The following is a 17,295-nucleotide window of genomic DNA, read 5'->3' on the forward strand; positions in this document are numbered from 1 at the left end:
TTACCACCAAAATACAAATGAAAAAAATTATCAAGAGTTTCAAAAGTTTTTAAAAAGGTAAAAAAAATCCCAAACTCCTCAAACGACACAAAGTTTACCTTTCCTGTGAATCAATCGACAGGTACTTCCGCAGGCGTTGACAGAAACAAAAAGAACCCTTCCTGAAAGGCCACAAAAGCTCCGTAGCTTCCGGAAACATGAAAGGAGCAATGGGGGAAAAAATCACCCCTCTCCCCTCTTTTCCATCGCACGTGACTGGCCGCCGCTAGGAAAGGTACTTCAGCATCACCCCCCTGAGAAAAACGGATCACGGGGAGGATGAATTTTAATGCATTCAGGGATTTTCAACCACATCAGCGGCAACACTAGCAGCAGTATGGCGTATGACTTTCCCATCAGAGGAGGAAATAGCTTATGCTTGAGAAAATGAGGTTGACAACCCTCATTTTCCAGCCAACCTGGTGGCGGTCGGTGGCGCTTGATATTTTCTCCTGACGAGCCAAGTAAACATTTAATTTATAAAGTTTCGTTCCACCCTCGTTCAATTTTGTTTCACTGAAGAAAAAGAGCCGACAAAAGACTTGATGGTAGTGGCTCTTCATTAGCACGCCGCTGGAAAGTGCACAGTAGAGCTATTACGAAGAAAATAGTTTTAAAAAAACACAACGTTCTTGAATTGATTTTTCATTGATTTGAATCCTAGAATCTTATGTTCACATCCCGAAGACTGAGAGATTTATGATTAATCATATCCAAGTTTTATGTTAAAGTAAGTCAAAGCTTGTGGGCTAACATTTACTTATGAAACAATTTGCTTATTAGATTCCATCAGTAGCGTTTAGAATAGATTATAAGATAAGATTGTTCAACTATGTATTTACAGAAAAAAAAACATATTTTATTGAAGTGAAACAACTTTTACTTAATTAGGAAAAAAACATGATTTTTTTCGGAGAACAATTAAAAATCATATTTTTTTCTAAAAACTTCTGTTAAAAAAAACACACTGCTAATAAATTGAAAGATGAATCAGTAACGAAAGAACAATCATCAATTTTGTTGTTAATTATTGATTTAATGTTGAAGGAATCCTTTGCTGCGAATTGAATACCTGTCCAAACTTGAAATCGGATCATGGAACTAATTTTCCAACCAAACTGTCTTCAAAAGCCATTTTGTGGTTCACCGCCGGTGAAAACCACAGACACCACCCACACTTGCCAGTTTGTCACACACCACTAAGCACCATGCGGCGTCGAGCCACACCATCAGCCAGAAGAAGAAGAAGAAAGGAATGAAACCAGAAGAAATATGCAGTCATCCTGGCGGTGGGATAATTAACGATCCTGCACGCAAAAGTAGCGTGCATTCGCGACGACTAACTCTCCGGGAGGGGGGAGGCTCTGTGTGGGTGGCGAGTGGGAGCTGCATACACGGGCCCGGATGCTTGCAGTCGCGTCGCGTGCGGGCAGCCACAATCTGGCCTTTGCCGACGCCACACGTTGCTGCCGTACGGGTAGTTTGCATTCAGGCGCTTTTGTGGTCGTGCTTGGCGCGTGCAAGGAATGGGAACTTTGTGAAACCTTTTGTTTAACTAAGCATATATTTTCAAAGATTCACAAAATTTGATACAAAAACAAAATCAAAAATTCAAGTTGAGGATAAAGATCCTTCATATTAGATTGAAGTTTGGACTTGGATATCTTTAGTCCTCGCCGAAAAATCACTTTGGATAATCCAATCTTCAGTTGATTGAATAGCGAAAAGTATTAGTTTTTTTGTGTACACTCGACACTTTTTAGTTGGTTTGACAACGTCAAACTAAAAAGTGACGAACTGTCACTTTTTACACGGCACTCACGCACACTATCACAACAAACGTTTGGTAGTGTGGGTGAACTCCGTGTAAAAGGGGTGTCAAACTAAAAAGTGACCCCGTTCGTTTGACAACAGTTACGTCCTTTCAAACGTTGCTCCAGAAGTAGCTGAACTTGAATCTGATGTTACTAACAGATATTACTAATGCATAGGGCTATTATTTTTCACAAAGAAAAAAAAAACTTTAATTAGTGGCATGCCAAATATTTTGATTTCAGGATAATTTTTTGGTATCATAAACGAAAGTTGATTTCCAAAACGAAGCACATCTTAAACGTCATATTCATCAAAAGTAGAATCAGTTAAAAAAGTGCAATCAAATTTAGTTAGGCTTTCTTAAATTTTAGCAGTATTTTGTAACAGTGTTTTAAAAAATGTCAATCAAAACTTCAGTGTTTTACATTCACATTGCACAACTTTAAATTTGATTTCAACAAGTATTGCATTTTGAACCAATAAACATTATTTATAATATTTTTTTTGTATTATTTTCCTCACACTAAATAAAAATTGTTAATCGATTTTTAAATAAATTTCACAAAAGCAAAAACTTTCTAACGTTTTCTTTTATTGTATTGTTGAATAATGTTTTGGTCTAAAACATGATTTTGCTTGATAATCACACTTTAGACCAGTTTTGAACACGCTATGTTTTTTACAGGAGCATGCTAGTAACATATTTTCTTAGGAAAGTTTTAAATATTTTCCCAATTTCAACGCTATTGTGTTGGTTTGAAAAATTTAGTGAAAAATAAAAATGATGAAAATCATAATGTGAAAAGGAAAGTTTTTGCTTACAAATTCCCATCCAAAATTGAGAAGTTGTCTTCTCTTTTAAGGAAAATAATATCTACTTTTTCATTTGAAAAAAGATCGAAAAACTACATAACATCAATAAAAAAAAACCTATCATCAAAAACATTTTCTATAGGCAGAAAAAAGTGTGCGAGAAATCATGAATTTGTGAATAATTGGATTCATGATTTCGTGAATGCATAGAAATTCATGAATTTATGATTTTTATTCAATGCTAAAATATTTTACGAATGTCCATAAATTTTCGTTCATGAAATCTTGAATATCAATATTCATTTTTTCATGACTGATTTTCATGAAGTGTTTAGCATCATGAATTCATGAAAAATATTGATGATTTTGCTATTTTTTATACATGCAGGAATTTTAAGTCGTAAAATTCGTGAATTCGTGAACCATGCTTTTCAAGTTTTATGAAAATTTTCATGTTTTCGTTCAAATCAAAAATCAAATTATTCGCTCTACAGCATTGGCCTTGGCGTTCTCGATTGCGAGATTCCTATTCGAAACTAAGTGTCCGAAGGCTTGATTGTTGAGGCTATTGCAAACCTCTTTTTATACCTTAGCTTCCATCTATCCCGGGATTCGAACTGACGACCTTTGGATTGTTAGTCCAACTGCCTACCAGAGACTCCACTGCGACAGGACCCAGGGAGACGACTCTTACACCTAGACTGAGCTAACGACCTAACCTTTTTAGGTTAGTCCGGGGGCCAACATTTACTTCCCTGTCCGACGGAAGGCGTGATCAGACAAATCTCGTCTCAAAATTTGCCACCGGGACCTTCCGGGATCGAACCCAGGCCGACTGGGTGAGAGGCAATCACGCTTACCCCTACACCACGTTCCCGGCTGTTTCCATTAAGAGGCAGTATTTGTAGATTCTGCTCGGTGTGTATTTTATTGTAATTTGTTGATTTATTGGGTATGATAACTTGTTAGTTAACACTTTTGATCAGGTCAAGGAAGACACTTGAGGAAATAAGAAAATTACGAAGGATCCAAATTTGTTCTAGAGGTCGTATCGAAGTGCTCCGATTTGGATGAAACTTGTTTGTTTGTCTATACATGAGATGAACTTATGCCAAATATGAGCCCTCTACGACAAAGGGAAGTTGGGTAAAACTGCCATTGAAGTTTATAGTCCAAAAAACATGAAAAATCTTAAAATTGCTCGCATTTCCGTAAAACGTCATCAATTCTATTTCTCTGAGATGCATTCGGAAGGTCTTTTGAAGCCCTTCAAAATGTGCCGTACACATGTTGGATTGGTTTGACTATTTCTCATAGCTTTTGCAAGTTACTGCTAAAAATTGTATTTTTTTCGAAACCCTATATAACATTTTGCAACACTCTCCAACACCCATACTCCTATGGGTCAAAAGTTAGGTTATTTCATGGACTACAAGCCTACGGAATTAACGTTTTGGCCATTCGCAGTTTTTCTTATAATTTTACGGTTTTTCTAAAACAAATACTTACAACGGTAACTTTTGCCCTGTAGGCCAACAAAACGGCACTTTTTGGTCTCAATTTTTGCACATTCGGAATCCTCAGAAAATTTCACGTTAGTTTAAGGTGTTGGAGTTATGAATTTGATATATTAAAAAAATAATTAAAGCATTTTTGAGAAAAAAAAGTTATATCTAGTTTACCCTGTGATCAATGCTGTATCTAGTAGGTGAATACCTGTTTTACCCCTAATCCTACCAAATGTTAAAAAATAATTTAATTAATTCTAAATGGCATTTTTTAAATGTTTTGTCCTGGTAGTATTAGTTTTTATTCACTTGCATCAATTTCTCAGGAAGGTGCTGAGTCCTATCCATCGCCTAGACCAGACCAAAATCCATGATAAAGCTGACAGACCAAATCTGTCAGACCAAGACTGTCAGACCAAAGAGCAAAAAGTAAACAATCTTGGTCTTCGACGTAGGTGCACACAAATCATCAAAAGAAAATTTGAAAAAGATTTTATTTTTCCAATTCAATGACTGGGTTTGGACTGCAAAATTGAATGGACGTCAGAAAATGGTTAAACAGTGCGGCGTCCTGTACACCGACAATTAAATAAGCAGTTAAAAGCATTATTCTTCCACTTCAATTTTTGATCGCGTTTTCGGTTTACACCTGAAAAATCTTAAAATTATTTATACGGATTTGTGATTCCTCTCTTTCCACCATTCCCTTGCAATTTCTAAGTAAACTGGGCTGCACAATCATCATAAATACAAGACGAAATCCAGTCTTCAACCCGCTAAGATCACCATCTCCATGCAAATGCAAATGCAAAATTGCTTTTCTGAAACATTATCCAACAGTTATTTGAAATTCCTCATAAGCATTTATAATAAATGAGTAAAATGATCTAAAACCTGTAAAGACAGTATAAAAATAATTTCAGTTCCTGCGCAAAACCAAAACCAGATGAAGCTGTTTCCTCAAGGCATACATTTTACAGTGTATTCCCCAGTTGAGGGCGGGGAAAACTTTTGCATTGCACCGTGCGGAACAATTTCAAACAATGACTGCCATCCGGGAACGCACTCGCATACAAAGATATGTGTGCATGGGTATATATTTCCCTTAAATGGCCACGGTAGGACGCGATGCCTTCACTCTGCCCCAACAGCAGAAAAGCCACCAAGCAAAATATCTGGAGGGCAAAGTCCCGGTGTGGTGTACCGGAAAAGCGGAAAAGTTGCAAATAAAGATAAATATGGTGCGGTCGAGGGAAGTCTTTCGCACGGAGGAAATTAACCTGTTTGTGCCACGGCTGGCACATTTCACACTGGCCCCGCCATGCGACGGTGTAACTGATGGAAATGGCCTGATGTTTGGAAAACACACAGTTGAGGTGCCGCTACTTTGAGCGTTGAACCGTTGGTGTAAACGTGACGGACACCCGAAGCTGCGGGAGAGCAGCTGTGGGTTTCCTGGCGACGGAAAATGATTTTATTTCCGGTTCAATCTCTCGGTGATTGGCAGCGGTTCAATTTTTAGGAAATATGCCACAAACAGCGAGATTGAAATATTGATCGATTTTAGTTCAGGTTTTTGTTGTGGAAGTTGCTGGATTGAATATTAAAGCGAGGGATTTGTGATAGATCAATCACGCAACAAATGACTCTTTGTTCTAATCGATGGATGGCAACATTTATTTTACTGTCTTTTAGTCCTTAACTTACATGTATTTTTACTTTTTTTCTATGTTTTGAAATGGTTTCTATTCAAATGCGACAAATTATGTGTTCTCCTCACTTCACTTCAGTAAATACAAATTACAAATAACCTGATTGAGTTTCGATGATAGATAAAGTATTTAAAAATGTATAAATTCATTCAAAAACATCTATATCAAAATTAGCCAACAATACTTCATCTTGCCCGTGGGCAAAATCAATGCAATAAATACTGTTTCCGAGGAAATTTTACATATTTTTCTACGGGAGTATAACGATTCTGTGGATGAAACACCTTCGACTGGTTTTGGCTCGTGCCCTAAACTGCTTCTGGTCTGGCGCAACTTCCGTGTTAACTGTACAACCGGGACAAATTAATCAACTCATTGTTGGTTTTTCTCTTACTTTGCTAGCTCTGCTGCACGTGGGATAGGGGAGTTACTACATTCGATACAATACAATCTGAACTATACACGCTTATCTACATGATAATTCCGGATAAGAATTAGTGATTTATGTTACAAATTATGCGGTTCTTGGGACATACTACGGCCGCAGTGCCGTCCACTTTCATACCTTAAGATGGGTACCCACAATTATATCTTCTAGCATGGACGAGAGATTGCAATTTCGGGTAAACAAAACAAACTGTAAAGCTGGACCACTGGCCAACACGTTCTGGCTGCTCATTCTTCGCGCGTTCTTTGCCACACATTTGGACGACTGTTTAGTTCATGATCTGCTTCCGGATGCTTTCGTAGGTGTCCTCAATCGGGGCTAGCACGGTGATGACCACCAGGGCCACCACGAACGCCAAGATGATGATGATGTAGAAGAACAGCATCACCTTGCGGAAGCCGGAGAACTAAAACGAAACGATTTCCGTCATTTAAATTCAAGCAAAATTCCACCACAACAACAAAAATACTCACGGCAGCGTCCTGCTTGCGGTCGCCCGAACTCATCGAGTTCCGAGATGGAGTCATATCTGCCATCGGGAAGGACGTCACGCGCTGACTGTTGCGTCGTTCGCTGACGCAGCCACCGATCTGGATCCAGGAGAAAATCTAATTAGGGCGGTTGGAAGTGTCTGTTCGCAGATTACAGCGGGAACCCCCCCGAGTTAGTACAGGAAAAGAGGAAGGAGTGTCACCCGGCGGTTAGGTGCAAACTTTGTTCAGGTGCCCACGGTCCAGTTCAGGGGTGCGTCGCATATATATTTACAAAACGACGAGACTTAGAGCTCCAGTAGGTTAATCAAGACAACTTTACAATTCATAAACGCTTATTAGTTCGGAGAAGGCACACGTAAGAAAAATATCTTGAACATTCTAAACTCAGAATTGAAAAAGGGGTTGAAACACTAATTTGATTGATAATGTGGGTACAAAGATCAAGTAACTGCACATACTCATTCACACACCCATGAATCACACGCAATTTATTTTTCTCGAAAAAAAGAGTATGGAGAACTAGGGCGGTTCGTCGCTGTTGCATACAACCCAGAAATTTCATGCAATATGTAAGAAAAACGAATCGCCCTTATTAACCACACAAACCGTAAAAATCGAACTGCACGTTATTCTGAAATCATTCTGAAGACTACAACCAACAAACTTGCACTTTTTGACAGTTTAACAGTTTGTCTGCTCTGTTTGTTTGACTGCATTTGTTTGCAGAAACGTCAGCCTGCATACAATTTGCAAACAATTTTGACAAACTGTCAAACACGAAAAAGTGCGAGTTTGTTTGTCATAGTGTAATACCTTCTTAAGACTAGGATTTCCAACCAAACCACGATAATTTTATATCAGTAAATCACCATCTCAAATTGATGGTTCGGGAAATCCAATTTTTTTTTTGATCTTTTAAAACTTTTCTTACAAAATACACTCAACCCCCGGTGGTTGGTCACTTTTTCGTTTGAAACTTTCTTAGTTTGTACCCTGTTGGTTGGTCAATGATACGGCGCTCACGCACACTATCAACACAAACGTTTGGTAGTGTGTGTGAACTCCGTGCCAAAACTGATTTTTAAATTGTTTAAAAACAACTTTGAAAACAATTTACGTACATACAAACACCATGCATAACACAACTCGACATTTTTGAAGTTGATGTCAGTAAACGCCTCCGTTTCGTCAAGGTATGATAGATTTGGGCTCCCTGAACACGCTTCAGTCAACAGAATTCAATTTTAGTGAATTCTTTGCAAATAAATAAAATTGTAAATTTGGGTATAAAACCTATGAAATCATGTTAAACAACCATGCGTTCCCTCATATAAACAACCATGCGTACCCCCTAATTTTTGCTACCCCCATAGATAAACGTGGGTGCGCATGGTTGCTTAAGATAATTTCATAGAATTTGCTCTCAAATTTTTAATTTTATTTATTGGCAGGGAATCCACTAAAATTTAATTCTGTTAATTGGAGCGTGTTTAGGGAGCCCAAATCTTTCATACCTTGATGAAACTGTGGCGTTTATTGACATCAACTTTAAAAATGTCGAGTTTTGTAATTATAACATTGGTGAAACTTAAACAATTTGATTTCCTATTTTGAAATTTTGTCCGCGAAATCTTGTTTTTTTTTGGTCAAATTATAAGAGAAGTAAGATCTAAATTTCCTCGACATAAACGTCAAAATTAAACCCTCCTTTGTAAAATATAATACAATTTTTCATCATAATTGCTAAGAACTTCCCAAAACCACCCAACACCACACAACTTACGGAGAAGATCAAATGCATAAACACGTGGAACGCCACGAACGCGACCAGAATAAAGTCCAGCCACTCGGGCAGCTCGGCCTTCTGCAGCTTCACGGCGAAGAAAATGGCCACGATGGCAATGATGTGAGCCAGATTGCCACCCAGCCAGTGCAGCCAGTTGAACAGCGGGCGCCGCTTGGTACCAGGATGTGGCCGGAAGTACGCTCCGATCGGCTGAAGGAAGCACAGCACCGTCGTCACCACACCGAGAATGGCGTGCGGATTGTCCACCTGAGACCAGCCTCCAATTTCGACAAAGATGATCACGAATCCGGCCATCGTCAGCAGCCACGTGAGCACCATCAGGAACCTGTGCCACTGTTGAAATTGAGAGAGTGTGTTAATCTTTGGTGATTGAATGCTTTGTCATGACCTACAGCAAACCACTGATCCTTTCCGCAAAGTTGGCTGCCGACCCAGGTCTGACGGAAGTAGCGCGCCAGCAAAATTCCCAGCGAAGCCGTTCCGATCCAAGCGGTCAACATGAAGGCACCGTGTAACCGAAGGAACAGCTTAGAGTTACCCTGAACAGGTCCAACCTCGGCCAATGCTAGCGGAACTCCGGTCACGTGACGGCCAATGTCGTGATAAGACACGTGGGTAGCTAAAAGTATTGACAACACACTTTTAATCTAATTCAAGTCTTACGAGCGCCCTTAGCGGACTCACAATCAGCAGAAGATCCCGTCGCCAGCAACAGGTGGTACTTCTCGTTGATCAGATCGAATCGCTGTCCCTTCACGGTCGTCACGGCGTCTCGCTCGACGGTGCAGTGAATCACACCATCCACGTAGGACTGCTGCACCAGTTTGATAAAGTTCTGCGCAATGCCCTGGCGGGACACGCCGTACGGTCCGGAGAAGGTCCACGATGCGTACGCATTGACGGTGCCCTGTTCCGGAACGCACTCGATAACCGAATCGTCACCCATTTTGCCATCGGTGGACAGGCCCACGGCGATGTAGGCTGGGCGATCTGAAAAATTAAGAAAATTTTTAGTTATTTTTTAACTACATATAAGTTGCAGATTACTTACTGTAGCCAGACTTCATTTCAAAGATGTACCGCTCGCCCTGTACAACAGTAGCAACAACAGCACGACAATTACGAGTCTCAACGCAACCTTCCGGAAACCCGAAGCACCCCTTAGTGTCGCCACAGCCTTGGTAGATCGGATCGACGGTTTCGCCCTGAAAAAAGGGAACTCAGTTAGAACTTAATCAATCATGATCAGACCGGACGATCTTACCTTCACAGCAGTGGGCGCCACGTACGGCGGCACAGTCGTGGTCGTTGGTACCCTTCTCGTCGTTGAAATTCCCACCACCGACGGTGGCTGTCCGCTGGCCACGACCTTCACCGGCGTCGATTCGATCCCCACCCAAAACTGGGCATAATCCTGAGCGATCGTGCCGTTGAACACGATTTCACCCACAAAGTTGTCCGGAGCGACCCACTCCAGGGCGAGGTCCTTTTTCGTTTGGGTGTTCGTGTGGGTAGCGGTACTGTCCTGACCGCCACAGTTGATCAGCTTGATGGCACCTTCGTCGGTCTGCTCAAAGCGTCCCAGCACCTGGTACGGTGGGTACCGGTTCCGGGCCTGGATCATGAAGCCCTTGTACACCACGTTGGTCGGGAAGGATTCAATTTCCACCTGCAGCTGCTGACCGCTGCCGATGACGGACGTGCCCGGTGTTATCCGGAACGGGGACGCCGTCGTCAGCGGGGGGATGTTGTTGCCGTGCTTGGGCAGCATCGTGTCACAAACGCTCTCCGGGGCACCATTTGGCAGCGTGCGGGACGGACTAATTAGCACGCCTAGCACCACCGCCACTACGCTCAGCAAGGAGCGCATGGTGGGTCTGAAATGGAAGAGAGAAGACATACGACTATTACTACCATGCATTACCATGACTTGACAAAATTAACCCATTACTACCTTTCCACCTAAATTTATTTTTCGAATTTTCAAGAAACTTTTGCTCTACAACCAACTTGAGTTCCCTTGTTTTAAGATTATTAATGCTTCGAGCACCAAATTTCAACCTTCAAACTACTTAAAAATGATGCAATCACATTGGAATCCAATCGTTGGCAATAATCTGATTTAAGAACCATAAATGAGCCACCAAGCGGATCATAATTTAGCTAACGAACGAACGACAGTCACCAAAGTGAAGGTTGATACAGCAAAAAATATGCCCAAAAACCTGACAACATGACTCCGATATTTAGTTGTTTGTTTCTAAGCCAGGTACCTTTGAGTGCGATAGCAAACCGGAAACCAAGCCCCGAAAAGAACTAGTTTTCAAAAAATAAATATGGCGGTTTTGTAGAATGTAGTTGGAAGCAAAGCAAATTTTTAGAGATAACCAACTGAAAATGCCGTAAAATGCCAATGATTTACTTCAAAGTTTAATGATTCTCAACAGCAAGTTTGTCGAATCACAACATTGTTGCACCTGTACACCATAAATGATTAATTTTTCAATCAATCCCCGTAAAGGGCACACCGGGTCAAATTATTTCCCACGAACAGGTATTCACCTGATTGTACCTTTTAAGCTAAACCAAACCAAAAAAACACTACACAACACTGAACGCTCAAACCTCTTCCCTCTGCGAACTTAGTTCCACCACTGATCGATCACGAGTCACCGACCCGCCAAAAGTTCGAAAGTCTCCGATTTGACCAAAAACAAAACCATCCACAGACAACAGACATAGTTCACCAATTAGCCAGTGTGGCCACATAAATTAAATGGACGCTCACCAGGCAGTACTCGAAATGGGCCGTCCACATCGTACGTAGCACGTAATATGTGGAAAATGTACCGTAAAGCTCGAAATAGTTTCAAATTCATCCAACGTGAACGTAACGTAATATTTGAACGACCCCTCTAACATCAGAGAGCCTCAATAGAGGAAGAAGCTGACCTGAAGTGAAGTGGCATTAAAAATTGGCACAAATACTACCGGTAGCACAGCAGCAGCTGTTGCCTCTTCAGGTTGAATTATTTCGACGATGACCTGCTGCAAAGTGTCCGCGGGGAAGTGGCCCGCGGAAGCGAATGTTGCCAAAAGGAATCACTGGACCGAGAAGACACCTCCCCGAAAAAAAAGATGAAAACAAATAGTTTTATGTTTTCCTTCAAATTTGAGCAGACTTAAAGCTATAGTTTCGTTTTCATCTTTTTCGACCTGAGGCGCCACCTTTGCCTGTCCAACATTTAAATTCTGACTTTACCTGATTCGTCATTAGCGACGGACTCAAAGCAATGGTAAAGGACGCCGTGACGGCGGTCAAGAAAATGAAATTCTAATTTAGGTCAAGGACGGAGGAATAATTTAGCACTTTGTGGTTGTTCTAGTTTGCTGCCACCCCTAACTGTATTCGTTTCAAGCTTCGGTGAGTTTCTCCAGCAAAATAGGTAAAGAATTCTAGCTGAGTTTCGTGAAAGAGGGGAAAAGTTACCGCGGGTAATTAATGCATGATTTAGATGCAAGGTGAGTTTGATTCAAATTTCTCATGTACAGAGTAAAAACAATGTTTTTAAAATGGGAACGATCTATTATGGCTAAAAACGTGATATATCATCTCGAAAACCAGTTACTTCTGGTTTGGTAATATTGCACCACCTAATTTTGTTTACACCAACAAAAATTTTTTAACTGCACCATAGAGTTAATAGAAAAAGAACATCTCGGATGAATAAACCTTTCTCAATTTCTTAGGAAATGTTCATATCTGTGTCTGTGGTTTGCGGTTTCTATCATATCTTTAAGGGATATTTTAAATGCGAACAAATCCTTTTTATATAACAGGTTTTGAACGCAAAAATCCAATTTTTCAAATGTTTACTGATTTATTCGATTGTAATTGCAATTTATTTGGTAACAATATCCTGTTAGTTTACACTTTGTATCAGGGCAAAATTTAAGTCAGTTAAATTTTTTCTATAAAAATTATCAATGTTGTTCAATTATTTCACGAAGAAATAGCTTTGAGTAAAACAATCCATTAAGAGAAAGGCCTGTTGTGATCGACCAAGGTCAGTCGGCTATTATATTTGTGTACCACAACTTGGCGGCTTCAAGCTTTTCGCAAGCGACCATTACTCGACGCCCGATGATCTTGAGCCAATCCGAACCAAATTTGATTCGGTCATTTTGGCTGGTTGGTTCGCAACCTGAGAAGATTAATTTGAAATGGTAGGCCGAGGAACCATAATAATCGTCATGACATAAGTTTGGTTGACAAATTTTGGATTATAGTTGTATTCTATTGACAAAATTTTTGTTGTGTCACCTTGAGTGGTGACTCCCCTATTGAAAATTATTTTAGTTCACCTCAAAAAAATACTTCTCTTGTTTTGAGATATTAATCATTCATTCTCAATTGATTTATACAATCAGATTAGATACAACAGTTTTAAATTCACTCAAAAGATTCAAATTTTGAAATCGATATATTGTGGACTCTTCCGTTGTCGATATTGAAAAAACGTTACCTAATCCACCTTCAGGTGGTTGATGCATTCCTCGCATTCATAAAGTGAATAAAGTATTGACCCATGCACTGTAACTTGGATTTTGCCCGCAGTTTTCTCTCGCACTTTTGACAACAAGAATTCGAAAAACTAGGCAACCAGTAGTTGTTTGTTTACACTGCAAGTCGCAGTTTCCACCAAACTGGAATTCGCACTTAAAAATTGCGATTGACAGCTGAAAAACAAGCGAGCACTTTGATCATTTTTTAGGAAATTTAAATTTTCCCAAGGCAGTTTGACAAGTCGCAATAGTGCGATCGATAGCAAAAATTTAGTGCGAAGTCCAAGTTAGTGGGAATTGCGCAATACACTGCCTCAAACAAAAGTGTATAAATAACACTTGAGCAACTCTCTACGAAATCAGCCGATTTCGACCATTTTTATTTTTTGTATTTTTTGGTTTGGCTCAAGCTTTGTGGGGGCCTTCCCTATGACCAAATAAGCTATTTTGTGTCATTGGTTCACCCATACAAGTCTCCATACAATTTTGTCTGCTGCCAATACAAAAAATCAAATCAAAAATCAAAATCAAATTATTCGCTCTACAGCATTGCCTTGGCGTTCTCGATTGCGAGATTCCAACTAGAAACTAGGTGTTCGAAGGCTTGAATTGTTGAGGCAATTGCAAACCTCTTTTTCCACCTAAGCTTCCATCCACCCCGGGATTCGAACTGACGACCTTTGGATTGTGAGTCCAACTGCCTACCAGCGACTCCACCGAGGCAGGACCCAGGGAGACGACTCCTACACCTGGACTGAGCTAACGACCTAACCTTTTTTAGGTTAGTCCGGGACCAACATTTACTTCCCTTCCGACGGAAGGCGTGATCAGACAAATCTCGTCTCGAAAGATGCCACCGGGACCGTCTGGGATCGAACCCAGGCCGACTGGGTGAGAGGCAATCACGCTTACCCCTACACCACGGTGGTATGTAAATATTCAAACAGCTATAACTTTTGAGTGAATTTTCTGATCAATTTGGTGTCTTCGGCAAAGTTGTAGGTATTGTTGAGGACTATTGAGAAAAAAATAGGTACACGGAAAAAAAATTGCAGATTTTTTAATCAACTTTTTTTTCACTAAAACTCAATTTCTCAAAATACGTATTTTTTGATTTTCGAGATTTTTTGATATGTTTTAGGGGACAAAAATCCGCAACTTTTGAGCTATAGAGAAACATGGTCAAAAAATCTGCCGCCGAGTTATGAATTTTTGAAAAAATAGTGATTTTTGGAAAAAATCGAAGTTTCATGCAAAAACAAATTTGATGTTATTTTTTAATGCAAAATTGAATTTGCAATCGAAAAGTACTTTACAGATTTTTTGATAAAGAGCTCCGTTTTCAAGATATAGCCACCGAAAGTTTGATTTTAGCGAAATATTTGCAGTTTTTCGATTTTTAAAAATTGTGACCATGAGTGACCATTTCTCAAACAATTTTATTTAAAAAAATCAGAAAATTTTCTATAAAATTGTCTAAGAGACATTGAAGATTGGACCTCGGGTTGCTGAGATAGAGCCGTTTTAAGAAAAAGAAACACGAAAATCCGGGTTCGCAACGACTGATTATTTTTTAATCTTTCTGGTTTTGGCGAGCAGTCTTGTCGAAAAAGAAAAACAGATTTTCTCTACTTCACCGACGTTTCGGCCTTTATTTTGAGGTCTGTTTTTCTTTTTCGACAAAACTGCTCGCCAAAACCAGAAAGATTGAAACACGAAAATTTAAGTTTTTAAGTCTTACCAAAACAACCCATCATTTTCTAATGTCATTATCTCAGCAACTAATGGTCCGATTTTCAATGTTAATACATGAAACATTCGTGAATTTTTCCAATCTTTAAAAAAAACATTTTGAAAAATTTTAAATCAAGACTAGCTTTTTAAAAGGGCCAAACATTGAATATTACGACCATTTAATATGTCCTCAAGTCCTTAACAATACCTACAACTTTGCCGAAGACACCAAATTGATCAGAAAATTCACTCAAAATTTATAGATGTTTGAATATTTACATACCATTTTTGTATGGACAGCAGCCAAAATTGTATGGAGACTTGTATGGGTGAACCAATGACATAAAATAGCTTATTTGGACAAGGAAGGCCCCCACAAAGCTTGAGCCAAATCAAAAAACACAAATAAAAACCATTTCCGGTTTTGGTAGAGAATTGCTCACTTACATTATCAAAATATCTGAGATCCGGCCTAAAAACAGTGTAATAAAAACACTAAAGTTCTTCTTCATTGTTATCCGAGCATTCGTTGGTGAAGGTTGTCTGAATCAACATGACTCGTCGCGTCCCGGCGCAAAACGCCGGCAATATTGCCCTACCTGCGGCTCAAGCAGGCAAAAAAGTGGGAATTTCCAAAAGGAAGGTTGAGGCCTCAACTGATGGCCAAAAACCGGGAATTTCCAAAAGGAAGGTGCTTTTGGAAGTGACATCGAACAGCAAAAAGACGAAAAAGAGCGACGGTACTGTACCGATGGATGAGGAGGAGAACTCTTCATCGCACGAGGAGCAGCTTTTGAAGAACAACAAGTTTGCTGGACTGCCTGACGAGGACCAGGTAGCGGAAGCAAAGGAGAATGAAGTGAAACAGCGAAAGGAGAAACTGCCTCCTTTTTATGTAAGGCAATCAGCAGCAACGATCGACTTTCGTGCGGGGCTTGTTGAACTCATCAAGTCTGGGAAAGTCCAAGGCAACATTCGTCTGTGTCAGGACGGATTTAAGGTGCTGGTGCAATCCAGGCAGCACTATCAACTGGTCAAGGATTACTTGACCGAAAACGAGGCGGAGTACTTTACACATGATGTCGTCATGGATAAGCCGTACAAAATCGTCGTCAGAGGTCTGTACGACATGCCAGTGGAGGAATTAGCTGCCGAGCTAAAAGTTTTGAAACTGGATGTGTTGGCCGTGCACAAAATGAGCCGACGCAACAAAGACATCAAGTACCGTGACCAGCTCTACCTGCTGCATTTGGCTAAGGGATCGACGACGCTTCCTGAGCTGAAGGCAATCCGAGCGGTTTTCAACATTATCGTGTCGTGGGAGCGATACCGACCAGTGCATCGTGACGTCACACAATGCTTCAACTGCCTGGGCTTCGGGCACGGAGGTAAGAACTGCCACCTGAAGCGTCGTTGCGCCAAATGTGGTACCGATGCGCACATCACATCCCAGTGCATCCAAGATTCGCTGGTGAAGTGCCTCAACTGCAACGGTGAGCATTCGTCAACCGACCGAAAGTGCCCCAAGAGAGCTGAGTTCGTGAAAATTCGGCAGCAAGCATCGACGAAGAATCAGCCTCAGCGTCGTAGAACTCCTCCAGCCCTGGTGGAGCAAAATTTTCCACCTCTTCAACCGCGACGCCAGGTCCCGAACTTGGCACCGTTGCCGTTGGATCCGAGGAAGAGAGCTGAGATGAATCATCCACGGCCGGGTTCCAGCCAGGAGCCGAGACCGCCACCACCGGGCTTCAGCCAGGAGCCAAGACCAACCCAAGAACCAGCAGTTGAGGAAAATGGTAATGATCTTTACACCTCAACCGAACTCCTCAATATTTTCAAACAGATGTCCGCTGCACTGCGTGGATGCAAAACCAAGACCCAGCAGATTGAAGTGCTGACCTCGTTCGTCATCCAGTATGGATCGTAGGTCCCTCAAGCTGCTGAATTGGAACGCTTGCTCCATTAGGAGGAAGAATTTAGAGCTGGTGGATTTTCTTCGCGAGAAGGAGATCGACGTAGCTGCCATCACGGAAACTCATCTGAAGCCCGGTGAAAAAGTTTATCTGCAAAACTACAAGATCGCGACGCAGCTCGATAGGACCACCTCTGGAGGAGGAGGTGTGCTTGTCGCTGTTCATCGTGATCTCAAGCCACGCCGGCTGCCACACTTCAAGCTGGACATCATCGAGGCCGTTGGGGTGGAAATTCCCACTTCTGTTGGCCCAGTACTCTTCATTGCTGCATACTGCCCACGTCAGGTGAATTCCAGAGATGGTTCAGCAGCAAAACTGAAGGGCGATATCCAGAAGCTGACACGGCGGAGCGCAAAGTACATCATCGCTGGTGACCTCAACGCGAA

The 17,295-nt window shown here is 41.0% G+C and overlaps 1 protein-coding gene across 4 annotated transcripts in view; it reads right to left on the bottom strand.

Annotated features, from left to right (window-relative positions):
• Window positions 1–5,834: 5,834 nt before the first annotated feature.
• Window positions 5,835–17,295, bottom strand: part of LOC120422291 (putative ferric-chelate reductase 1 homolog) — a 96,766-nt gene continuing 85,305 nt past the window's right edge. For 3 of the 4 annotated variants that reach the window (XM_052711218.1, XM_039585684.2, XM_039585683.2), the window contains 7 exons: window positions 9,901–10,513; window positions 9,688–9,841; window positions 9,321–9,626; window positions 9,029–9,255; window positions 8,613–8,969; window positions 6,809–6,943; window positions 5,835–6,741 (listed from right to left, as the gene is read on the bottom strand). In XM_052711218.1, the coding sequence (XP_052567178.1) occupies window positions 6,604–6,741; window positions 6,809–6,943; window positions 8,613–8,969; window positions 9,029–9,255; window positions 9,321–9,626; window positions 9,688–9,841; window positions 9,901–10,506 (1,923 nt within the window). In that variant the 5' untranslated portion in view covers window positions 10,507–10,513 and the 3' untranslated portion in view covers window positions 5,835–6,603. The remainder of the gene's footprint in view (window positions 6,742–6,808; window positions 6,944–8,612; window positions 8,970–9,028; window positions 9,256–9,320; window positions 9,627–9,687; window positions 9,842–9,900; window positions 10,514–17,295) is intronic. The other variant, XM_039585685.2, reaches the window with a different exon arrangement.

Source organism: Culex pipiens, chromosome 3, assembly GCF_016801865.2.
Source record: "Culex pipiens pallens isolate TS chromosome 3, TS_CPP_V2, whole genome shotgun sequence".
Taxonomy (NCBI): Eukaryota; Metazoa; Arthropoda; class Insecta; order Diptera; family Culicidae; genus Culex; species Culex pipiens.